The following is a 26,538-nucleotide window of genomic DNA, read 5'->3' on the forward strand; positions in this document are numbered from 1 at the left end:
ATCGCTGGAAAAAGGATCAGCTACCTACTCCAGTATTCTTGGGCTTCCCTGGTGCCTCCAACAGTAAAGAATCCGCCTGCAATGGAGGAGACCTGCGTTCAATCACCAGGTTGGGAAGATCCCCTGGAGAAGGGAAAGGCTAACCATTCCACTATTCTGGCCTGGGAAATTCCATGGACAGTATAGTCTGTGGGGTCACAAAGAGTCAGACATAACTGAGCAACTTTCACTTTCACTTTGTTATCAAAACAAGATTACTGAGGGGGGTGGGAGGCAGAATTAAAAAAGAGGGGATGAGACCAGGAGAAAAACAGTCCTTCCTTTCTGGGAAGTGTGTTTAAATTCAAATTTTAATTTTTTCCCACAACTGCAAATGATTAAGCATAAATATAACTTTTATATAGCAACATACTCTAACTTGAGAATTTGGAGGGGAACCCCTCTTTTTTCCTAAAGTTCAATGCTTAAAGGCTCAAATGCTACCAATTAATATGCACATTTTTAATGATTTTAAAATATAAGACCAAATTGCTTCCAGGAGCATCTACATAAATTTATAATCCTACCCAAAGTTACTGAAAGTGCTATTTTTTCAAAATACTTCAAGTGTTTTGGAGGTTGATTTTTTTTTTATTTTGGGGGGGACAAACTGGAAAATCACTGTCAATTCAGTTTTTATTTCTATTATAATTAATTTGCTCCCTGGTTTTTGGACATTCAAATCCTAACTTCAACCTTCACACCACGTAATCTTTGGGAATTATTCAGCCACCTTGTGCCTATCTTCTTAAGAGGATTCAGCATGTTCTGCAAATTAAATGCCTAGTGGGCTTCCCAGGTGGTTCTAGTGGTAAAGAATCTGCCTACAATGCAGGAGAGGCAGGAGACCCTGGTTCGATCCCTGAGTTGAGATCTCCTGGAGGAGAGCATGCAACCCACTCCAGTATTCTTGCCTGGAGAATCCCATGGACAGAGGAGCCTGGCGAGCTCGTCCATAGGGTCACAAAGAGTCGGACACAACCACACAGCACAACGTGGTAAGTAATCAATAACTGTTACTGTGCTCCTCCAATATCACCCTTTTAAACTGGGAATTTATCATTTCCTTATTTATAAGAACTGCATTATGGCTTTATTACTCTTGTCTTGTGTTTTAGACAGGTTGGAAATCATTTTTCCCAGGCTATGGAAACCTGTCCCCTATGGCAGTATGTTAGCATCAGTGAGGGATGGGACAGTGGCAGGCTGCTGAGCACACCATTTTGTTGTGTGTTGTGTAAGGATTTTGCTTTAAAACCATCTGGGGGTATTGGCAGGGAACAGAGGATCAGAGACAAAGCAAGAAGGGCCAGGGACTGACAATGGCTGAAGCTGAGTGAAGGGGGTGGAGGTTCCTTATACTGTAGACATTCCAACATTTCCATAACATAATTTTTTTTTAATGGGAAGGCAAATTATTCATGAGTCATTGAATGTCCTTGTTTGATGGTGTAGACCACCCAGCACTCTTGTAAGAACCCAGCACACTGTGGGCTCCTAGGATTCTAAAACCTGAATGGGTCTTGGTGGAGAGCGATCGCTGCTCTCATGAAGCCTCCACCTTCAGGCACAGACCATATTCAGTTCTTGGGACTTCTCAGGGAACCCACCCAAATCAAGCTGAGTCCCCTGCCCTGTCCAGGGCTTCCCTGAGTCAGCAAGGATTCCTCTGGGCTGAGCAGGGTCCTCAGAACTCTGTTCTGAAGGGATAGTCCTTGTGATTTTCAGTTCTGAAAAAGAGAAAAACAGATCAAAGATAGAAGCAGAGAATGGTTATTATTCTTAAGAGAAACGCTGAAAAAATACACTTAACATATTGTTTAAACTCCTGAGTGTACGGACACAGTCTTATAATTTACCTCCAAAGTGGCCTGTCCTTAGACAGGAGAGAATTATGAGGTTAACTTAACCCCAAAGGTGGTAAAGCCCTGTGCAGGGAGCAGTCACGCAATCTGGACCTTTCTCCCCCTCTTTGGGAAGGAGGATAAAGGAGCCATATTTACATGGGGAACGTGGCCAAACGGAGATTCCTGTCCAGGCCAAGGAGGTCAGTCATATCCTCTTCTGATAATTCAAAATCAAATACCTGGAAACCAGAAGGAAACGGTCACTGGGAACTTAGTCTGGTAGATCTTCAGCTGAGCTACCTCAGCTGCAAAGCACAGGTGGGGATCCATGGGTGGGGATCAGACTTCCTGTGATACTGGACCAAAACCAGGCGGGCTCAGCCTCTGCTGCTTAGGAATCCCTGGGAAGACAGGTATGCCCTGCGTGCAGCCCACAGGGTAAGGAATGTCCCAGAATAGAAATTTTCCCAACATGCAAACCAAAACAACAACACAAGATGAAACAAAACAAAACAAAACAAAACACCATCACAATAACAAAACCAGTAAACCCCCCCAAGAAACACAGACCAAAAACATTTCTTCCATACACCCACTTGGTGAGGGAGACCTGGTCCCTGGAGGCATTGATGCTCACTGTGTAGTTTTTCTTTCTGGTCCTGCGAAAGCAGTATTCTAAGCAGCTCTCCCTTCTTCCTATCCCTAACACACGTGTGGACTATGACCCTTGCCTGCATTAAGAGCTGCTCCACTCAGGGACAGCCAACCCTGAGCCCACAGCTGAGAAGCTGGGGCCGGGGGAGGGGCAGAGACTGGCCTAGCCTCTACCTGCGTAGAAATCAGAGACTCAGTGGCAACCAAGGCAGAAATCAGAGACTCAGTGGCAACCAAAGTTCTGCCTGGAGAGAAAGCTGGAGCCCCGACACGTCAGGGCCAGGGCAGTCTGGGTGCAGTGGCTGGCACTGGGGTGAGGGTCAGCCTCGAAAGAACTCTGGCTGCAGCCCTGCCTGCCCACCCCCACCCCCTGTTCCATCCAGTCCAGTTCCAATAGCTCCGGGCTGGGAAGGGTCTGTCTCTACTCCAGAGGCCTCACCCTGACACCCCTGGGTGTTAAAGCCACAGGGGGTGCGGCTGCTGGCTCTCAACATCAGTACATCCCTTCCCCAAGCTAAGAGGTGACCCCAAAGCCTCCGATACCATGTGATTCAAAAGGAGGAAGCACTTTCCTGGAAGTTCTCGAGAATCTGCTTTGGGTTGACAGATTTGGGAATCACTCTTACGTTCCTCTGGATCTGAAATCGGATCAAAATCTGCAGGGAAAGAAAAGTCCAACATCAGACACAGGGCATTACCGGGGTCAGAGCTCAGCACTTTCCCCGACGGTCATGCTTTATCATGCAGTGAAAGTCCAGAAGCCTGCAGTGGGAGCATTTGCTTTCATTCTGAGTCATTCAGAAAACCAACTAGAATTCTCTGAGCAGTTCTAGCGGGAGAAACTCAGAGGACCTGCATGCACCTTAAGGAGAAATCACTGTCATGCCCCGTCCCCAAATGATGAGACAGTGGAGCCAGGATGTGGCGACTCCCGCCTACCTGGGCTGCAGACTTCCTGTGCTTCTGAGCGATCGTCTGGATCGTAGGGTCCTCCATCAGGTGCATTCCCCCACTGGAGAGCAGAGCACAGGGCAGAGGCCACGAGGGCAAATGAACATGCTTCCTTCTTTAGGAAAACCTCAGGCTTCCTCCAAACACATAATCTAGACATATTTTTGTCATGATACTTGCTCATCATAGGAAACTTAAATGATGCAGAGAAGCTGCCACTCAAATCCTCCCACTCAGACAAACCACTGCTAATGTTTCAGGGGAGGCAACTAGACACACAGCTTTTCACATACACTTGGTGATTTTTCTCAAGAACCAGGTGGCAGTGCTAGAGGCCACGGGGCAGTGGGTCTCCGTGCTTCGGCCTCTCTGACCTCTTAGCTTGGGTACACCCATTCCCTGCTTGGGCCTCAACTCAGAGCCCCTGGAGCATCCCTACCTGCAGCCACCAAGGGGCAGGTAAGCCGTCACAGACACGTTTCTTGATTGGCAGAAACTGATCAAGTTCTTCTGAGTGAGATACGGGTGGCACTCGATCTACAAGATGACAGCTCATCGGGAAAACAGTCCCCCAAAAGGGGCCCACATTCCTTCCCGGACCCTGTCACTGCTGAGCTAGGACCCACTTCTAGTGTCTCCATTGGGAAGTGGAAAAGCCTGGACGGTGGTCCCCAAGACATCAGCCCACTGGGAAAACCTACATCAGGAGCACTTAAACCTTGCCTGCTCTCCCAGACCATCCTCATCACTTTAGGTAAAAACCTTGGCCTCCCATCTGCTCTATGCACACAGAGAAGAATGGCAGTCCATGGTCACAGGCGGGTGTGGAGCCCACAAGGCACAAGGCTGAGTGAAGGACCAGGACACAGACACCACGTGCAGGAAGCAGCACGGTGTCCGTACCAAGTGCTAACACTCCTCAGTGCTGCTGGAAACCAGAAGAGCGGCTGCCCTTCCTGAGGGAGGGGGCACTGAAAGGAGCATCCGGGGGCTTCCAGCAGGCCATGGGGCTGGTCATGTTGGTTTACTGGTCCGCATGCTGGCCAGAGCCAGGCTCAGCTTATGAGATGGTCTCAAGCTCTGTTCTTAGGTGAGCACTTTTTTGCATGGACTTAACACTTTAACAAAAAGTTTAAAATAAAGGACTGCAAGAATGCACTTTCTACTTGCAGTGCCAGACTGTCTAGAGAACTCAACACTCCTGCTGGCACTAGTCATTTCTCTGCATTAACCTCTTGGCAGTCTGTGACCTGGGCTGAAGGTCGTCCATTCGTCCACGCCTTTCAGGCTGCAACGTGCCAGGCTGGAGAGCAGGGGGGTTCCTGTGCTTTTCCATGAAGCCCACTTACCTTGGAGCATCACCACTGAAGGGTGGGGGCTACTGGGACCGCTCCATTTTTTAACGCACCTGGTGACGCACCCACAGCTGCGCAAAGGAGCCAAGCTCAGCTCAGGCCCTTGCTCTGGGGGCACCACCTCACCAGACCAGACTTTCGGGAATCTTCTGCCCCCTCACCCACTGCCTGCCTGACTGCTCCCAGTTTGCGATGCTGACAGCCCTGGGGAAGACACCTACACCTCTCGATCCACCCTTTCTTCCAGGGCCCCTGCAGCCTCCTGGAGGTAATGGTTGAAAAGATGATCCACAGCCTCTGAGCTGACCCCACGCTCACCTGGTTGGTCACCGGCTTGAACCTCAGGTTGGGTTTCTTCAGAATTCTCTCGAGCTGCTCGTGGTTGAAGTTTGACACCCCGATGGCTCTCACCAGGCCTGTGGCCACCAGGTTCTCCATGGCCTAGGGGGATAGAAAGAACCATGGGGCATCCGGGCTGGGCCGGCCCCACGGGTGACCCGCACAGGGTCCGAATAATGGCCCCGCCTGCTGTTCGACAGTATTTCCCTCAAGGCTTCTGCAGCGCTTCCGTGCTCTAGGTCTGCTCCCTGTTGCACCACTAGGAGCTGGGGCCCGTGGGCACACCATGGGACCTCAGAGAGCCTCCATTTCCTCACCCGCACACTGGGGACCACCCTGTCCAGGTCACGGGGCTGGTTAAGGGCCGTGTGAGCAGATGCATACAGAGCTCTTCGCTGAGGGCTGGCGTCGAGCAAATGCAGCAGGACGGGCCGCTGTTACCCTGAGTCCCTGTCGCCTGGTGTCCGCAGGGCGTCCACGCCGGCCTCACCTGCTCGCCCCTCCACCTGGATCATAAGCTGCTTCGGCACCGCAACCTGTGCTCAGCTCCTGCTCCAGTGCCAGTTAACGTCTTCAGGGACAAGGGCAGAACAGCTCTGCTGTTCACTGACCAGGAGCCGGGCCACCCCTGGCTTCAAAGGAATGCGGCGGCCTGGTGCCAGGCATGGGCGGCTGTGAGTCTGAGCGGCCACAGCCGGTGACCAGGGTCCCTGTGTCCCTGTGACTCCCTGAAGCAGCAACAGCTGCCCAGACCCTCACTTGGGCCACACAAACAGCCCAGGGTTCGACCCGGATCCTTGAGAACAGGCCACACAGTGGACAGACGGGCCAGGTGAGCTCGGTTTCGCTGATTTGGTTGTTTGATGAAAGGGGAGGGAGAGGCTGGCCTGGCCTGGCATGCCTCCTCATCTGTGCCCCCTCCCCACTCTGCCCGGATGACCCCACACCCCATGCCTGCACCCCTCACCCCACACGAAGAGCTCGCACTTTGTCTCCCTGAACTCTGCAAGTTACGGTGTGAACCTCCTCTTCTGGCCTCCACCCCCCCACCGCCCGTGTAGGGGTCACAGGCACCTGCTGGCCTGGCTGGACACCCTGCAGGCAGGAGCCCTCCTGCAGACAGGAGCCCTCCTCCCAGGCCAGCCGCCCACTGCCCAGCACCCCACACCCACCGCCCTGACTGGCACGCTCCCGCCTTGCTTCCGCCTCGGCACTTTTCATCTGGACTCGGGTTTGAAATAAGCTACCCCTTCCTCCACTTCTTCCTGCCTGCCCGGAGACGTTCCCTGCCGCCGAAGTTATGGTTCCGAAATGCTGACAAAGCACTAAAGGGAACTATAGGATGGCAGTGTGGTCGCCGCCAGGACACGGAGAAGCAGGTTTTCAAATTTTCCTTCTTTCTGTATGTTTTACACTTTCTATATTTTCTGTAAAGACCATGCGATCTTTTTCTTTACACAAAACATTCTGAATTAGTCTGAATTAGTTATCCCTAAAGTAAGTGCTTCAGAAAGATGACCGACTCGCGCTGAGGTCCTCAGTCAGGTGCTCGTCCTCAGTTCATGCTGCGAACCAGGGGCCTCTGAACAGGCAGCTGCAGGCCTCACGGTTCCCTCCAGAGACAGTCGGCAGGGCTGGCTTACCTCCCACGTGTCCAGGAAGTCCGTGTTACTAGGGATGATCATGCCGTTGTGGTCCATGGGCAAGTCTGCCTCTCCGGACTGCAAGAGCCAGAAGGAAAGGTGCTCACTGGGGGCTCATGGTGACCCCCGGAGAGGACAGGGAGGAAGGGAGGGAAGAACACTGGACCAGACAGCAGGAAGCCTGGGCTCTGCTCCAACACACAGCTAACCTTCTCCAGTACTCTGAACGTCACTGCCCACCGCTCACCCAACGGGTAGGAGGACCTGAAATCCATGACAGCAGCCAGAAAACTGTTTGGCAATTTCAGGCAAAAAAAGTGGAGTCTTTCATGTCCTAAGGGCCCCATCTCCCAAGTGCACTGGTAGGATCGTCCCTCTTTTCTTAGAATCCCCATCATGGTGAGAGATAGTGAATCAAGAACTAGTATAAGGGTGCTGGGAGGTGCAGGGCAGAGAAAGATGGCTACAGTACTGAAGTGGGTTGCCACCTCCTCCTCCAGGGGATCTTCCTGAGCCAGGGATGGAACCGCCATCTCTTGTGTCTCCTGCACTGGGAGGTGGATTCTTTACCACTAGCGTCACCTGGGAAGTGACAGAGGATGGCAGGAAATTTTTAAAAACCTAAAGCCAGCCATCAGCACAGCCTCAGGGGTTGGTCTGCAAGCTCTCCACCCAACCGGGTTTAGCCACCCGAGGCAGGTCAAGGGGGAGGCCTGTGTATGAAACGACATGATGGGCTGAGAGGTGGATTTGTAGGGCACTAGAGCCTAGGGGCTCTGAGGTCCTCCAGCCCATGCCTCCCCAGAGCTGAACCATGGTTTCCCCCGGGGGAACCATGTGCTCGCTCCACTGCCTGCTGAATGATGTCAGGGCACCGCCGGGAAGGGAGGTGTGGCCTACGGGGGTCTCGCCGTCTTGTACCTTGAAGCCCATGGGCCAGTGCATGAGGTAGAGGTCCAAGTAGTCCAGTTTCAAGGCCTTCAGACTCCGGGTGCAGGCTGCTTTCACCAGGGGCTTCTTATGGCAGGTGCACCAGAGCTGCAGGGGAAGGGAGGAAGCACAGACACGATGGTCACAGAGCCCGTGGGAGCTGCGAGCACACACCTGCCCGCTGGCCCAAGATCTTCAAGATGCATGACGTCCAGGACCCCTTGGCAGTAAATACAATGGGGCAGGGACACGTCCTTTGGGCACCCCGGGATCCTCCATGACTGCCCTTGTTCAGGCTGTCAACGTCTCCCATCTCCTGTAACAAGTGGCTACAATCTCCTCAACACCACACCAGCCTCGCTTCTATACAACACAGTTCCCTATGTGACAACTTTCAACCATGCTCCTTTCTAAGTGGAAAAGAGTGAACTTCTAAGACAAAATCCTGACTTCTTCCACAGTCCTGCCTGTCCACTTCCCCAACCTGGCAGCTCTCTGCTGCCCAACAGTTTTCCATCTGGGAATCTCAGCCAAGATTCTTAGGGGGTCCCTGCACCTGTGGTGTCCCGTGCCCCGTGCCTTTGCTCATGTCACACTGTCCCTGACCCCCCTGACCTGCAATGCTCCCAGCCTGTGCACGGAGCTCCACAAGTCCTGTCCCGTGGGTTCAAGTACAGATGGAGTCATCAGCTCCTACAAAGGAGACTGGAAAACCCTACCCATGCTGTGCCCACTGTCAGTGGCCCTCTCTCTCTACACGGGAAGTCCTACCTTGCTGACAATAAACAGGTTCTCTCGTCTCACCACGCCCTCCTTGATCTTGGACTGGACTCCCACTCCGACCTCATTCTCGTTGTGGTACACGTACGCACAGTCCACGTGGCGGTAGCCCACGTCTATCGCCACTTTTACAGCCTCTGTTACCTCCCCTGCAACTGCCTGCAAGACAAGATGTCAGCCACCTGGACTCAGGACAGCCCGACCCCAACAACCCCTGTTCACTCTAGAATACAGTCAACAAGCCATAAAAACTGAATTTACTGAGTTGGTACTTGTATTCATCCATCCTAAAATGAGGAACGTCAGCGTCAGAAAGGATTTACAGATAATCTAATTTCCTTTACTTATTTGGGGAAAATGCTTTAGGTATGTTCAGTGCCTGCAAATGACTGAGCTAGAGGCTGTGCTACTGGAATGAAGGTGCGCGTAAATAAATTTAGGATGAATAATGGTGACAGATGTGATGCAAGGAAGTACAGACTCACCCACTACGCACAAAGGCCATCAGCCCAAATGTAAAGGCAGACAGGTGCACGCAAAGACAATCCACCACACAGAGCATTGCCAGAAGCCAAAGGAACGCAGTGGATGCTATCAGCAATGTGCAAGTTCAGAAAAGAAACGCTCTCTGTAAAGGGGGCTGCTCGAGCGGGCAAGGGGCCTGGGGCAGAGGAAGGGGCTCACACGACCACTAAACCCCATATCCCCAAGGGGTCTCAGCTCACAGGGCGCTTTCTCCCTTGAACATCACATCACCCTGTGAGATGCATCTGTCATAATGATCTTCATTGAATGAGAACACATTCAGAGTGGATGAGAGCTAATGAACCAAGCATCCACTTCAGAGTTGGGAGAACCACCAAGAAATCAGAAAGAAGAGAAAATGAATATAATGATGAACATCAAATACAAATTGATAGAGAAGACCAACAATGCCTGTAGTTGTTTTTTGAAAAATCTTAATAGACTTTTTTTTTTTTTTTGCTGTTGGTTCTTTTTCTTTGGCCACACAGCACAGCATATGGGATCTCAGTGCTCCAACCAGGGACTGAGCCAGGGCTCCCAGCAGTAGGAGTGTGGAGACCTAACCACTGGACCTCAAGGGGATTCCCTAAAGTAGACAAACTTTGGACAAGACTAGGGAGACCAAGTTTTTTTTTTTTTTTTTAAATGACATGAAAGAAAAGCAGTACATACAGATAAAAAATACATACTTAAAAACCTAAGGAACTATTATCAATGACTAGAAGCCAACAATTTGGAAAAGTGAAATGAAATGGAAAAATTCCTAGAAAAACTTAAGAAGAAATAAAGCTCAAGTGTTCTGTAACTATTTTTTTAAATAAAGCAATTATAAACACAGTACACAGAGTTTTACAAAATTTTCCAGTTAGAATTCATACCAATTAAAAACAAAGTTCTGACAAGAGGAAACACTTTCAACTTATTTTACTCGACCACAATAAATTGAACTATTAATACATCCCTGACCTCTACCAGTTGGTAAGTGGATAGAAGAAATAATTTAAATAATATTTTGATGACTAAGGGTGATGATTCTAATTCCTGTGTGTGCCCATTGGTGTCTGACTCTTTTGCGACCCCATGGACTGTAACCTGCCAGTCTCCTCTGTCCATGGGATACTCCAGGCAAGAATACTGGAGTGGGTTGCCATTTCCTATTCCAGGTGATCTTCCTGACCCGAGGATAGAACCCCTGTCTCATGTCTCCTGCATTGGCAGGCAGATTCTTTACCACTAGCACCAGCAACCAATAACTTTCTATGTGAATTCTTAAACAAATATCTCTTTATTAAAGACTGTTTTAAAAAGAAAGCAAATTTGAAATGCTTTGTAATTAGTGCTGTCTAAACCACTGACAGGGATTAGAAAAAGACAAGTAGAGGAAGGTACAAAGTACTTCCACTGAAGATTGAAGGCAGGAGGGGAAGGGGACAACAGAGGATGAGATGATTTGATGGCATCACTAATTCTACGGACACGAGTTTGAGCAAGCTCCCGGAGTTTGACGATGGACAGGGAAGCCTGGAGGGCTGCAGTCCATGGGGTCGCAAAGAGTGGGACATGACTGAGCTACTGAACAACACTCCATCTTCCAAAAGCCGGAGGCGGGCCCCCGCCAGGTGCCAGCGACCAGCTGGACCAGCCGAGGCTGTGGCAGATATCCCCCGGTAGGTGGCTCTCCACGCAGGGGCATGTCGAAGGAAGGCACCGCCCCTCCTCGACCAAGAGGTCGCCTCACCTTCCAGGTGCCCAGGCCCAGGATAGGTATCTCCTCCATGGCTCGGAGCGCGTCCCCGCCTGCCCGCGCGGCTCCTCAGGGCCGCTACCCAAGTGGACGCCGGACAGGTTGCCGGCAGCAGCAGAGGCCACCAGGGTTTGCTGGCTGCGCGAAGGCGGCGGAAGAAGCCAACGCGGCCTCGGTCGTGGACACGCCCAGCTGTTGGGGCCGAGGGTGGTTCTGCGGATAACTGACGTGCGACGGCGCAGGGCGAGACAGCCCAGGAGGGGCCTGGCCCGGCCCTCGGTCTCTTAGCAACGCCTCCCCCCAATTCCGGCGGCTCTCAGCATCCGGATCTAGGCGGGGATCCCGAGGTTCGCAGGGGCGGCTGGGCCAGGCCACCCCCAAGGCAACGGGGAGAGGCTTCGTGTCCCCCTCTCTGAGCGCCTGGAAGGAGGATAGGCCCCCAAGACTCCTCCCTTGGCGTGGGGGAGGGGAGGGGGCGGCTTCAGGGTGCCAGAGGGAAGTTCTTTTTGCTCCTCTACAAGTTGCTGTGCTTGGGCGGGACCCTGAGGGTCTACGGTACCGTGCTAGAGTTGGTGGCCTTAGCTCCCCCCGTGGTGACCCAGTGCTCCGAGTCCTGGGAATGTTTTCTAACTCCCGGAGTCTGTGGGAGCAGAGCGCAGCCTGGAGACCCGGGGAGTCTGGGACGCGGTGGGCACCGGGCCGCATCTCCGGGGACCAGGGATGAGACCCTCCCTGCAGAGCGTCCAATCCGCAGATGGGAGTGGGCGGAGCCATTGCTGGAGTCCCGGTCTGCGGTGCCCCTCCCCTTGCTCTCGCACCCAAGACGGACTCCTCTCCAAGGCTGGGCTCCGGGGCCACCTCTTGGGCATGGCCTCCGGGGTCAGTCACAGGAAAACTTCGTTGTGACTTCTTAGTTTGGCTGGACTTGGTCACTTAGAGTTAAGTGACTCTGAGCATCCATGCTGTGGCTCATCAATAAATTGGGGTGACCTAAGTGCCAGGGAGCGCTCCCTTAATAACAGTAATTACTCCCAACACTCGGGCCTCATTGTGGGGCTGCCTGCTCTCAGGGCTCCCTCCAGCCCCTTGCACCAGCCAGGGACAGGCTGGACCTGGTGCGGGGAGAGGTTGGAGGAGATGGAGAGGGAAGGGGCAGCCTGACCTTCCCCTGCCCAGGCCCGTGTCTACACCACCTCCAGGCCTCCTGACCTAGCGGCGCAGGGAGCTGGCCGCTGGTGGCAGGGGTGGGGGTAGAGTGGGACCAGGACAGCAGGATGTGTGGGAGGTTATTCTGTGACTTCATGTCCCCAGGTCTTCAGCCAGGCTGATTGGTGTGGGGTGGTGGGGTAGCAGCACGGCGGCTGTTGGCATCATGTGGTAACCGCCGGGATGGGAGCCGTTAGTACAATGGACACGGGTTCGCCCAGGTGGGTCTCTTTCGCGCGCTGCTAGATGCATGCACGGGCACTGTACAAGCTAGACTAGGCTGCCCTACCACCCCTTGCTGAGTCTGCATGTGGGAGCTAGGCCCTTTGTCCTGGAGCTTATCCTGCTGCATCCACCCACGGACCTGGGGGCCAGGAGCCTGGGCTGTGCCCACATCAAGTGGGGCTCACGCAGTTCAGTGTTCATCCCTTCCTGGGGCAATCTGGGAAGTGAGACCAGGATCAGAGCCAGAAGAGGTGTGCGGAGTCCAGAAAAGGGAGGGTTCAATACCCTCCTTTGGGAGGCCAAACCCTGCCTTTGGCTGTGCTTTGGGAAGGAGAACCCCTAAGCCCCTGCGCGCCCCTCCCACGTGCGGCCCTTTCCTCTGGGCATCCCCATGTGGTGGGTGAGTGCATGTGACTTCCGGTCTCCTCCCTATGCATCTATATGCGTGGTGTGCAGAGACCATTTTTGCAGTATGTGAGAAACTTGGCAGTATTACCTGTGCAATGGAGCAATGAGATAGATGATGGCGCTATTAAAAACTGGATGTTGTGAGATTATTTTTACAATAACACGTTTAAAATTTTCAAAAAGTTTATACTTTGAAGCAATGTGAGAGAAGGTATTTTTCATATTTATTTCAACAGGTCAAAAACGGAGGGTTAATTTTTTAATAGACAGCATTTCAAAAGGAATTATTGTTTATTATCTGTAGATGCAGAGAAAATCCACAAATTGTAAATCAAGTAGATTCTATTTATAATGTGCTTCACCTGAGCTTGGGAAATATTTTCTGAATCTGCAGAGATGGGTTTAGGAAATACAACTGAGGTAAAACAACTGCATGATAAAAAATATTGTTACCTATTTAGTTGAAAGTAGTCCTAAAACAGAGAACTTCATTCTTGAGCTGTATGTAAACTTCGTTTGAGTCTCCTGCCCTCTAGTGGTCATTTCTCAAACTGCAGACAAAGCTGTATGCGGTGAACTCTGAAATGAACACAACCCCTGAGTTTGAGCAAGCTCTGAGAGTTGGTGATGAACAGGGAAGCCTGGCGTGCTGCAGACCATGGGGCCTCAAAGAGTCGGACACTACTCAGCGACTGAACTGAACTGAAGTGTAGGAATCAAGTTCCAAATTTTAAGACATTTGAGGAAGCTGAGAAGTTTTCTAACTTGGTTTCCTCACTTTCACAACATAATTGCCATGTCTCTATTACATACTCCCTTGAGATTACAGATAGAAAATTGAATTTGGGCATCTCTTGACCATTTGACTTAATTTTCTGTAAAATTGGTACCTATCTAATATAGTCTTATCACTATTGCATAAAGGTTGTTTTGAATAGTAAATATTTTAAAATGTACTACACTGTTTGCTATTATTAGGTACTTCCATTACATGCTGTATCTTTTATTCATTACTACCCCATACACCTTGTGAAGTACACATTGTATTATTCCAATTACACGAGAAAATAAAGTGATAAGTATCACTTTATATACTTATCAGCGGGGGGCTGATAACACTTGGGAAGTGACACACCCTGGGCCTGAAAGACTGAATTTTGTGCCATGATTTTCATTCTTCTAACAATTCATAATTAACTTTGAGTTAATTTTTAACTTGTCAATATTTAACCGTAAGTGTTACCCTCCAGCTGAGCTATTTAAAATCCTAAAAGATGATGCTGTTAAAGTGCTGCACTCACTATGTCAGCAAATTTGGAAAACTCAGCAATGGCCACAGGATGTAAAAAGGTCAGTTTTCATTCACCTCATTTCACCTGCTAGCAAAGTAATACTCAAAATCCTTCAAGCTAGGCTTCAGAAGCACGTGAAGATATTAAGAAGAGGTGGCAAGAATACACAGAACTAGACAAAAAACATCTTCACGACCCAGATAATCACGATGGTATGATCACTCACCTGGAGCCAGACATCCAGACATCCTGGAATGCATCACTACAAACAAAGGTAGTGGAGGTGATGGAATTCCAGTTGAGCTATTTCATATCCTAAAAGATGATGCTGTGAAAATGCTGCACTCAATATACCAGAAAATTTGGAAAAATCAGCAGTGGCCACAGAACTGGAAAAAGTGTTTTCATTCCAATCCCAAAGAAAGGCAATGCCAAAGAATGTTCAAACTACCGCACAATAGACGGCAAAAGCGTCTGCCTACAATGCGGGAGACCTAGGTTCAATCCCGGGATTGGGAAGATTCCCTGGAGAAGGAAATGGCAACCCACTCCAGTACTCTTGCCTGGAAAAATCCCATGGACGGAGGAGCCTGGTGGGCTACAGCCCATGGGGTCGCAAAGAGTCGGACATGACTGAGCAACTTCACTTCACTTTCACCCACTAGTAAAGTAATGCTCAAAATTCTCCAAGCCAGGCTTTAACAATCCGTGAACTGTGAACTTAAAGATGTTCAAGCTGGTTTTAGAAAAGGCAGAGGAACCAGAGATCAAATTGCCAACATCTGTTAGATCATCGAAAAAGTAAGACAGTTCCAGAAAAACATTTATTTCTGCTTTATTGAAATGCCAAAGCCTCTGACTGTGTGGATCACGATGAACTGTGGAAAATTCTGAAAGAGATGGGAAAGTTACCCAGCTCAAAATAGCCTGGAGTTAAAACCCCCCTGCAGGTCCTCCCCATCATTCTATGCAAAACAAAGAACTCTCACCCAAAGAAAAAAAATGTACATTAAGGTTGATTAACCCCAACTCTGAGCTGGTCCCAGCCTCTGGCCAACCTCCAGAATTCCTTGCCCCAGCCATTTAAGAGCTAACTACTCCGAACAACCTTGGAGAAGAACAGGCCCCCTTAAGACAGTAGATTTCCACATATATGCCTATATATACTTTCTTCCTGGGTTACTGCAGCAGCTCACTAATCTGACTTCTGCCCCTTCTTGCCTCAATAAAGGTGATCTGTTCCTGTAAAGCTGGTCTCGTTCTTTTTCTGAACCTCACCTTCTCTAACTCCCTTACCCTACATTTTTTGGTGCGAAACCTGGGAGCTCAGTTGAGGTTCCTTCTTGTTCTCCATGGCCAGTTCTTCAGATCGTGGAAGCCTGCCGAGCTCAATTTCCTGCCTGGACTTTCAACACCTCCTGGAGAGGGCGCCCTGTGCCTTCGTGAGTGGTACGAAGCCCAATGAAAGGGCTTTATTGGTTTTCCGCATAACCCGAGGAATATTGGTTTCTCTCTTCCTCTTTTCTCTACACTTTCTTTTCCATAAGACCGACCAACTCCAGGACAGAGGCCTTTTGCCATTCGACCTCCCTCCATCCACCATAAATTCTCGCCTGACCCAGTAGCCCAGGTAAGCTTGGACGGTACTCTATAGGGTGCCATAGACTATCATCTTTTCCGGGTTCCTGGTGAACTGTCCAGCCAAAAGGCCCTCTGGGGAGGCATGTGAGGGATGGCCCTACCTCTGTCAGAGGCTCTCTCTCTTTGCCTGGTCAAAAGATGAGGTGACGACCTTTTCTCTCGACCAGACAGTCGCTGGCCATTTGCCATGGGGGTCAAGGCAATCCGTCCCACAGGACTCTCCCTTGGCCTGTGTAAAACGAAACCTCAAACCTCTACTCTTGACCGATCTCAAGATTCATAAACTAAACCGCGGGCCTAGTTTGGGACTTTCGATTTCAATATTTTATCAGATCTCACAAACTTCTCAAATGCAATGGCAAATGGTCGGAGGTTCCCTATATTCAAGTCTTCTGGCACCTTAGAAGCCGTCCTCTCTGCAAGGATTGTTCCACCTATCAAATCCTCCTCTGCGCTTTCTCCCCCTCCATTACAAAAGAATCCAAATCTAAAGCCCCTAAAAAGGCCCCCTAAACCCCCAGCCCGATTTTGACCCAGCAAATGAGCCTCCTCCCTACCGCCCTGGAAAGAAAGCTTCCAGAGACAAGACCCCATCCTCTAGTCCTTCCTCCTTCAAAACAGGATGTGATGACTCTGAAACCCCAAAAGAGATTTCCACCCCCCACCCCCACATCGGCCAGGACCTGAAGCAAACACATGCTTCTTCTAAGAGAGGCAGCAGGACCAGAGGGCCCTACCCGGGTTCATGTGCCTTTCTTAATTTCTGACATGAGCCAAACTGAAGAAAAATTGGGATCTTTTTCAGAAAATCCTACTAGGTATAGAAAAGAATTCCTCTGCCTTACACAAGCATATCATTTAACCTGGAATGATCTTTATTACATCCTAAATGCCACATTAACCCCTGATGAAGAACGGATATGGCAGGCAGCCTAGACTCATGCTCATCAGCTCCATAAACAAAGACAGAACTAATCCGGTGGCTGATGATGCAGTCCCTTTAACTGAGCCATGGTGGACATATCAAGGTGATGCTGCCATCTGGTACCTACATCATATGATCACCTGTTTACTAGAAGGAATGCTAAAAAGCTCTCACATTCATGTTAACTAAGGTAAAATTAGGGAAGTGACTCAAAAAGGAAAATCCTGTCCTTTTTCTTTCATGGCTTACTGAGGCAGTCCAGAATTACACTAATCTAGATATTTCCACCCCCACCGGACTTCTGTACCTACCTGTCCAGTTCATAAGCCAGTCAGCCCCCGAAACTCGCCAAAAACTACGCGCATACAGAAGGGCCCTGAAACCCCTCAGCGAGATCTCCTAGAAACACCCTTTAAAGTTTTCAACAGTAGGGAGGAAGAAGCGAAAAAAGAAAAAGAAAAGGAAAGAAAGGCCAAATATGCTTTATTCTCTGCAGCTATCCAAGAAAAGAACTCAACCCCTTTGGCTCATCAACCTCGGCCCATCTGTATGGGACCTAACCCTCCAGGCCCCTAGTTTAGATATAACCAAACAGGACACTGGGCTAAGTCCTGCCCAAATCCCCGGCCACCCACCAAACCCTGCTCCACCTGCAAACAATGGGGCCACTGGAAAAAGGATCATCCTCAGACACTCCCCACCATATCTCAGGGTCCACCCCAGGCCCAACAACAATGGGCTGGGAACCAGACTCAGGGGGACCCTGGCACCCCAGACCATGGTTCCTCGGATGAAGTGAGAGATGATCCAGTTGTGCCTGAGTTATTCCAGTGATGGAGCCCAAGCTCCAGACCCCAAGTCCGTCCCATACAGATGGACTCGGAGCTTCAGGTAATTGGCACGGTGGCCGGACACAAAGTCTCATTCCTAATAAGACACTGGAGCGGCCTTTTCACTTTTAACCTCCTTTAAGGGCCCTCTCCAACCTTCAGAAGTGGCCATGGAAGGGGGTCTCAGGCATCCTTTTTTATCCCCAAATAACCTCTCCTCTCCTTTGTTCCTTTGGTAAGGCAACACTAAGACATTCTTTTATAGTAGTTCCTCAATGCCCAATAGCATTGATGGGACGTGATCTTCTGGCTAAGCCACAAACTTCTATAAACCTTCCATTCTTAGATCCCATATCAATTCTTTGCATCCAAGTGGCACCCGAACCCTTGGGCAGCCCTCACTCCCAAAACCTGCCCCCTAGCCTTCCCCCGACAGATCCTCAGGTCTGGGACACCGAAGCCCCATTGGTAGCCCGACACCACTGCCCTGTACAGGTCTTTCTTAAAAAATCCCTCTCAGATAATAACCCAAACTCAGTACACCCTGACCACAGAATCCTGACAAGGACTTAAACCAATAATCTACTGACTGCTCAAAGCCAGCCTTTTGGGGCCTATCGTTCTCCTCATAATACTCCTATACTGGCAGTCAAAGAGAGACCCACTCCTGGTGTCTAGTTCAAATTCTTAGCAAGATCAATGAGGTTATAATACCCTTACACCCCTTGGTCACTAATTCCTACACCTTTCCCTCACATATTCCCCCGACACACTCGTACTTCACGGTATTGGACCTCAAAGATGTTTTCTTTACTATATGTCTACACCACTCCTCACAGCCCCTATTTGCCTTCACCTGGACGGATCCAGACACATATCAATCTCAACAATTAAATTAGACCGTCTTACCACAAGGGTTTAGAGACAGCCCTCATTTTTTTGGTCAAGTCCTCCAAAGAGACCTACAAACTTCATATGTAGGCTCTACTACTTTATTCCAATATGTAGATGATTTATTGTTATGTAGTTCCTCTCACCACAACTGCCTAGTCCACACTGCAAAGGTATTAAATGCCCTAGGCAACTGGGGCTACAGAGTTTCACTCTCCAAAGCACAAATTGCTTCCACCACTGTCAATTACATGGGATTGCTTCTCACTCCCACATCCATAATAATTCCAGCTCAGAGACTTCAAGCCTTGACACAGATCCCCAGGCCTCAAACCAAGAGGGAACTTCTTTCTCTATTAGTTCTATTAAACTTCTTCCGAATATGGGTCCCAAATTTTGCCCTCCACCCAAAACCTCTCTACCAAGCTACCTGAGGAAACTTAGATGAATCCTTATTGGTCCCCACCTCTCTCCACACCCAAAATGAGTCTCTTACCAAAAATTTACTACAGGTCCCTTCTCTTTACTTACCTGATTACACCAAGCCTTTTTTCCTTTTTGTACATTCTTGACAAGGACATGCCTTAAGGATTCTGTGCCAAAAATGGGACATACGGGGGCCTCTGGCTTACTTATCTAAACAACTCGATCTCATCATGCTGAGATGGCCACCTTGTCTCCAGGCCTTAGCTACAACCACCCTCTTAATACCTGAAGCCCAAAAACTAACCTGAAATGCTCCTCTAAATGTATGCTCGCCTCATTCCCTCAAACATTTATTCTCTCATCAGGCTTTCCTTTCTCTGACCCGTTTGACTACAGATCCTCCACACACACCTCCTTGACCCATCCCTTTCTTTTATGCCTTGTAAACCTCTTAATCCTGCTAGCTTACTCCCTACACCAGATCCAGAAGCAGAACACCTATCTCATGACTGTGTTCAGACATTAGATATGACACTTAATCCCTTTGAACATATAACTGATCAGCCCCTTACTAACCCCACAGTCCCATCCTGTTTCATAGATGGCAGTGCCCAGAAACAAGACTCATTTGGGGCTGGATACACTATAATCCAGGTACAGCCCGACAAAGTTATCTTTCCTCGCCTCATCCAGTCAGTTACACTCCCAGCTCACACATCTTTACAACAGACTGAACTGATAGCTCTTACACAAGCTTTGACCCTAGCCAAAGACCAAAAGATAAACATTTACAGTGACTCCAAGTATGTCTATAACATATTACATTCTAACATTATAATCTGGAGGGAGAGGGGATTCCTGACTCAGAAGGGCACACCTATTCTCAATGCTTCTCTGAACTCCTCCATGCAGCTCAGCTCCTAAAACAAGCTGCTGTAATACATTGCCGGGGACATCAGCGACATGGCCCTCTCTCCTTTTATAACAACAAAGCAGATCACGAAGCAATGCAGCAGGCTGCCTGTTAGTTCTGTCTTTGAAAGTGAAATCGCTCAGTCATGTCCAACTCTTTGCGACCCCGTGGACTGTAGCCTACCAGGCTCCTCCATCCATGGGATTCTCCAGGCAAGAATACTGGAGTGGGGTGCCATTTCCTTCTCCAGGGGATCTTCCCGACCCAGGGATTGAACCCGGGTCTCCTGCATTGCAGGCCGACACTTTAACCTCTGAGCCACCAGGGAAGCCCTAGTTCTGTCTTTACTACAGCCCAAATTGATGAACTTAACATCCGCGCATTACTTTCATATTTACATTCCCTTTTCCACCCCTCTGCAAAAGTACTTAAGGCTTTCCTTCAGAACTTTATTGAACTGACTAAGGACGACATTACTATTTAAATAATCTGACCCAAACTTGTGCCATTTGTCAGTGGACAAATCCTAATTCTAACATTCGCCCCACTCCTTTCCCCACCCACCAAATCGCAGACATCTTCCTGCACAAGACTGGCAGGTAGATTTCACCCACATCCCACCCGTAAAAAGGGTTAAATTTCTCCTAGTCTTCGTATATGCATTTTCTGGATGGATGGGAGCTTTCCCGTCTACTAACAAACGAGCCCCTACTGTGCCTCAGCTTATTCTTACTGAAATCCTCCCCAGGTCTGGAAAGACTTCCTCCCTCCAGTCTGACTACAGGCCTGAGTTCACATCCCAAATCACCCGAAGTATTGCACAAGCCCTTCAAGTTCTTTGGAGGTTTCACATTCCTTATCATCCCTGGTCTTCCGGTAAGGTTGAGAGAGCCAACTGAGTCCTAAAAAAAAAAACTCTGACCAAATTAACTATTAAACTTCAAGACTGGACTAAACTCCTCCCTTTAGCCCTCTTAAAGGTCCAGGCCTTACCAAAAAAATAAAAAAAAAACCCTTAAATATCAGTCTATTTGAGGCCATGTATGGGAGGCCCATAATACCTCTGGGTCTTCCCCCCTCCCAGGATGGTCCCAAACTGCCATCCCACCTTCCTTTTCCTTTACATGCCCAGATACGAGATGCCCTTTGGCAACATATGGATGACTTAACTCCCCTGACCACATCCCAATCTTCTATACCCATCCCTTCAAATAGGAGACAAAGTTTGTATGACAACTCAGTCCCACTCAGATATAACCCCAAAATGGCAAGGTCCCTACAGGGTAATTCTGCTGACCCTTAGTGCTACAAAATTAAAAGAAATCACCCCTTGGGTACACATCACGCGGTTAAAAAAGGTTATACAGCCCGATGATGAAAATGTTTGCCAGACTAATACTTATCAAGTTTCTCACACAGGCCCTCAACTCTATAAAGTTCTCAACGGCTTCCACCGGCCTTAATTGGTGATGGATGAGCCTGTTGGTTTCACGGCTTCAATTATTCCTGGAACAAATTCTGGCAGATATCTGGGTCTCGAGTCCTCAAGGATCCACGCTCAAACACATTGAAGATTACATCTCCACCCTGTGGTTACTGGGAACCTTTTATAACTTTTACCCCTTTGAAATCCAGTTCTTTTCCATAGTAATCTATCTTATACTCACTTCCCCAAATGTTGTTTAACATCTTCTTGTTATCCTCCCTTCTTCCTGTCCCATGAACTCCAAAATCCTAACCTCAACTGTCTATTCTGGACCCTTAATTTAACCTATACACTTCTCAATGCTTCTAACCCACAACTGGCTAAAGACTGCTGGATATGTTTATCTGTAACTCCTCTGGGAGATTCAGCCCTCCCTATATCCATCCTCGACTGGACCACAGGTAACAAGTCCCTACACCACTCATACTGTGGGGAGCATTTATTCATCTCATATCTTAAATAGCTTCATACAAGTGACCAAATCTGAAATTCAGACATCCTCTTAGAATCTTTACTCACTGAACTTCCCTCCTTCAATGCAAAACCTCCAACAGGAGGCCCTATTGCCTAGAGAGTAACACTGTTACAACCAGCTCCTTTTTGCATATCCAGAAATTCCAGAAACAGTTCATATGACCAAACCGTGGGCACAATCCCTAACTCCATGTGCAACCATACCTCCACTTAACTCTTTGCCACTGGAAAGGTTATATATAATGTTTCTGGTCCTACAGGACACTCTTTAACCTTTTCAGGGCCGTTTCCCTCAGCATATCCCTCCAGTTCTCCCATTGTTGGGGCCACCTTAGTGGGGTCTGTGAGCGTCCTTGAACGAACGACCAAAACCCCCCCTTGACTCCTCTTCACCATCAACTTCAGCTGTTATATTACAACACGTGCCCTATTTTTCCTGTGTGGGACATCTACATACCTCTGTCTACCTACTAACTGGACCAGGACCTGCACCCTGGTATACTCCAGTCCAAACATTTTAACAGCCCCCAATGATCAACCCTTGCCTATTCCTCTCATCCACGAGTGACTAAAACGAGCCATTCATTTCATTCCCCTCGTAGTAGGGCTAGGAATACTGGCTGGAACTGGAAAAGGAACTGCTGGCTTAACCACCTCCATCCAAAACTACCAGACACTCTCTAGAGACCTATCAGACAGCCTCCAGGAAACAGCTCAAGGCCTAGTAACTATCCAAAGTCAACTAGATTCCTTAGCGGCCGTTGTATTTTACAGAACAGAAGGAGATGAGACCTACTCAACGCAGAGAAGGGAGGTCTGTGCCTTTTTCTAGACGAATCCTGCTGTTTCTATGCCAACCAGTTGGGTATTGTCCAAGGAGCTGCAAAAAACTTCACAGATAGAGCCTCAAGAATCCACCAGAGATTAAACAACTTCTGGCAGTCATGGTTAACAGATTGGAACTGGAAGCTTTAGGTTTTACGCCTTCTTGGACCATTCATTTTTATCATCCTCCTACTCACCTTTGAACCTTGTTTGTTTAATCTTTTCCAGGGATTCCTCCAAGACCAAATCCAAGCCATTTCCCGAGACCAAGTCAAGACTGTTCTTTTGCTTGAGACCCTGACGGCTAGAATAGAAAATCAACACTATGGGCCTTATACTTCCTTCCTCCCAGACCACAAACCCCTGACCCTCATTTATCACCCTGAACATTAGCGATGCCCACCTCTCTCTTTTTATATATATTCCTTAGGGTCTGGGATGAAGGAAGGTTACAGAGCTCAAAATGGCCTGGAGTTAAAACTCCCCTCCAGGTCTTCCCCACCATTTTATGCAAAACAAAGAACTCTCTCACTTGAAGAAAAAAAATGGGCATTAAGGTTGATTACACCCAGCTCACAGCCTCTGGTGAATCTCCAGAATTTCTTGCCCCAGCCATTCAAGAGATAACTAACTACTCCGAACAACCTTAGAGAAGAACAGGTCTCCTTAAGACAGTAGCTTTCCACATATATGCCTATATATACTTACTCTTTTCTTGCAGCAGCTCACTAATCTTGACTGCTTCCCCTTCTCGCCTCATTAAAGGTGATCTGTTCCCGTACAGTGCTGATCTCATTCTTTTTCCCAACCTCGCCTTCTCTAACTCCCTTACCCTACAACCAGACCACCTGACCTGCCTCTAGAGAAATCTGTATGCAGGAAGGAAGCAACAGTTAGAACTGGACACGGAACAACAGACTGGTTCCAAATAGGAAAAGGAGTACATCAAGGCTGTATATTGTCGCCCTGCTTATTTAACTTATGTGCAGAGTACATCATGAGAAATAATGGACTGGATGAAGCACATGCTGGAATAAGATTGCAGGGAGGAATATCAATAACCTTAGAAATGCAGATGACACCATTCTTATGGCAGAAACTGAAGAACTAAACAGCCCCTTGATGAAAGTGAAAGAGGAGAGTGAAAAAGTTGGCATAAAGCTCAACATTCAGAAAACTAAGATCATGGCACCCGGTCCCATCACTTCACGGCAAATGGATGGGAAAACAGTGGCTGACTTTATTTTTGGGGCTCCAGTATCAGTGCAGATGGTGACTATAGCCATGAAATTAAAAGATGCTTACTCCTTGGAAGGAAAGTTATGACCGACCCAGACAGCATATTAAAAAGCAGAGGCATTAAAAAAAAAGCAGAGGCATTATTTTGCCAACAAAGGTCCATCTTGTCAAAGCTATGGTTTTTCCAGTAGTCATGTATGTATGTGAGAGTTGGACTATAAAGAAAGCTGAGCACTGAATTATTGATGCTTTTGAACTGTGGTGTTGGAGAAGACTCTTGAGAGTCCCTTGGACTGCAAGGAGATCCAACCAGTCCATCCTAAAAGAGATCAGTCCTGAATGTTCATTGGAAGGACTGATGTTGAAGCTGAAACTACAATACTTTGGCCACCTGATGCGAAGAGCTGACTCATTTGAAAAGACCCTGATGCTGGGAAAGATTGAAGGCAGGAGGAGAAGGGGACAACAGAGGATGAGATGTTTGGATGGCATTACTGACTCAATGGACATGAGTTTGGGTAAACTCCGGGAGCTGATGATGGACAGTGGGACTGGCATGCTGAGGTCCACGGGGCCGCAGAGTTGGACACGACTGAGCAACTGAACTGAACTGCAGCATAAAAGTCATGTTTTAACATATTAGTAAGTTTAAAGCAAATTTGTGTATCATATTTTATAATATGATCATGTATGCCAGCCTCAAAGACTGAGATTATTCTATAAAGAACCAGGCCCTGTGATTTCAGAGGTGAGTTTTTTGAAAGTCTAAAAAGCAGTTTTTCATTTTAACTGAATTTAGAAGCAAAATCTAGCCCTTTGTGGACCTTATCGTGGCAGACAGCAAATAGATGCTTGCAGGCTAAGAAAAAGTGCACCCTGGGGAAGAATTAAACGGTATGGATTTAAGAGTACAATTTCAGATAAGAATGAAAAATTAACTTCAAAAAGACTTTTCATTGCTATGAAACTCCAAACTAGACATTATTTTTAGAGTCCTTTGCCTAAAACAGCTTCACTATAAAATCCGTTGGGAGTTCCTCTGATAGCTGGGTCCAGGTCCAATCATTTCTGATTAAGCTATTTTGCATCTACAGACAGTCACCCTGGTCGTTCTGGCCAGTAATGACTTTCCCTCCTCTGAATTTCAATATCTGGTTTCTGCTGCTCAGACACAGGACTTCACACCTGGTAACATGGGACAATCAAGAACCAAAAAAAGACAACTGTCCTCTTAGAAGAATTAGATCCTCTAAGAACTCCTCAGCCTCCATAACTGTGTGAGACAATTTCTTATAATAATTACACACACACACACACACACAGAAAGAGACATAAAACCTCATGTGATGATATAAGCTCTCAAGAATGAGGAAACGTTATTTCCACTATATACGTAGTACCTGTTACAATTCTGCCACAGTGCAGGCTTCCCAAATAAAGCATGTGTTTACCAGAGAGAAGTGCCCACAGAGCCAGGATTTGCTCTTAGTCTCTTCACAAAGCTCTGTCTGGGAAACAAAGGGACCAAATCTTAGGGGAGGAGAGAGATTCTTTCATTTATTCATCCGCCAATTACTGCATATGTAGCCTGTAGCATGAATCAGATCTTGTGCTGGATGAAAACATACTGAGATAAAATATATAATTTCTGCCCTCATGGGCTTTATACTTCCTAGGATAAGCAGAACCTAAGTGGATAAAATCCTAATTAACAGGGTTACTTCCACTTTAATCTGAAATGGGGTACAGACCTATTAGTAGAACCTCAGGATCTATGAATCCAAATCCGATAGAACTGAAAAGGGAAAGCGATCCACAAATGCAGATTTCAACATTCTGCTCAGAAATCGACAAAAGAAGTAGACAGAAAATCAGTAAGAATAGAGACTCACTGGACCCAAATAAAGGAGAAGGCCTATACTTTTCAGAAGCACCATTACATTCACCAAAGAGAGTATTCCGAGCCGGAAGACGAGTTTAGATTTGTTTAAAATAAGCTATGGTTTTTCCAGTAGTCATGTACGGATGTGAGAGCTAGACTACAAAGAAAGCTGAGCGCCGAAAAACTGATGCTTTTGAACTGTGATGTTCGAAAGACTCTTGTGAGTCTCTTGGACTGCAAGGAGATCCAACCAGTCCATCCTAAAGGAAATCAGTTCTGAGTGTTCATTGGAAGGACTGATGTTGAAGCTGAAACTCCAATACTTTAGCCACCCGATGTGAAGAACTGACTCATTTGAAAAGGCTCTGATGTTGGGAAAGATTGAAAGCAGGAGAAGGGGACGACAGAGGATGAGATGGCTAGACAGCATCACCAAATCAATGGATATGAGTTTGAGTAAACTCTGGGAGTTGGTGACGGACAGGGAGGCCTGGCGTGCTGCAGTCCATGGGGTCGCAAAGAGTCGGACACGACCCAGCGACTGGACTGAAGTGAACTGAAAAAGGATCGAAATCCTAACTGTAACATTCACATTCCTTCTGGGCGCAGAGCCCCTTTCTCCAAGTGCAGGTGGAAAGAACGGGGAAGGTGACGAACAGCAAGCAACTGTATACAAGTATTCGGGCCTGCGCTAGACGACATCGGAGAGCGTGAGAGACCGCGAAGGGGAGTAACCGCCAGGGCGCGACTCCTCGCCCGACCGGGAAGAGGGGGAGGGCTTACCGCTCCGGGTTGCTCCGGGTTCCTCCGGTTTCCGGCTGCGGTAACTGGACGGGAATAGTTTCAGGAAAAGAACACAGCCCACGCCACCCTCCGCCGCCCACTCCCCCATTCTTCTCTTGTCGCAGCAAGAATAACCGCTATCCCTCCGCTTCCTCCTCAAGTCCCGCCCTTTCACCCGCCCGGCTCCGGAGAAGAACCCCAGAATGCCGGCCCCGAGCGCGCCGCCAAGCGCGCCGCCGTCTACCGGGCAGCGGAAGTAAACGTGCCGGAAAGCTGTGTGCCGGA

The 26,538-nt window shown here is 48.5% G+C and overlaps 1 protein-coding gene across 11 annotated transcripts; it reads right to left on the minus strand.

Annotated features, from left to right (window-relative positions):
* Positions 1–332: 332 nt before the first annotated feature.
* AKR1E2 (aldo-keto reductase family 1 member E2) lies at positions 333–26,496 on the minus strand. 11 transcript variants are annotated; one of them, XM_043479315.1, is made up of 12 exons: positions 26,433–26,496; positions 26,265–26,297; positions 22,547–22,654; positions 8,530–8,697; positions 7,750–7,866; positions 6,829–6,906; positions 5,165–5,287; positions 3,931–4,028; positions 3,480–3,552; positions 3,113–3,196; positions 2,043–2,125; positions 333–1,769 (listed from the first exon to the last, which is right to left on the minus strand). In XM_043479315.1, exons 3-12 carry the CDS (start codon positions 22,604–22,606, stop codon positions 1,727–1,729), a joined length of 927 nt encoding a protein of 308 aa, XP_043335250.1. In that variant the 5' UTR covers positions 22,607–22,654; positions 26,265–26,297; positions 26,433–26,496; the 3' UTR covers positions 333–1,726. The 11 variants fall into 11 exon arrangements, 9 of the variants coding, with proteins under 9 accessions (XP_043335250.1, XP_043335248.1, XP_043335249.1 ...); XM_043479313.1 differs by lacking the exons at positions 26,265–26,297; positions 26,433–26,496 and adding an exon at positions 23,058–23,269 and having other exon boundaries at positions 22,547–22,653; XR_006271539.1 differs by lacking the exons at positions 26,265–26,297; positions 26,433–26,496 and adding an exon at positions 23,058–23,269 and having other exon boundaries at positions 1,711–1,769; positions 3,084–3,196; positions 22,547–22,653.
* Between the last annotated feature and the right edge of the window lie 42 nt (positions 26,497–26,538).

This window comes from Cervus canadensis, chromosome 10, assembly GCF_019320065.1.
Source record: "Cervus canadensis isolate Bull #8, Minnesota chromosome 10, ASM1932006v1, whole genome shotgun sequence".
In the NCBI taxonomy this organism is placed as follows: Eukaryota; Metazoa; Chordata; class Mammalia; order Artiodactyla; family Cervidae; genus Cervus; species Cervus canadensis.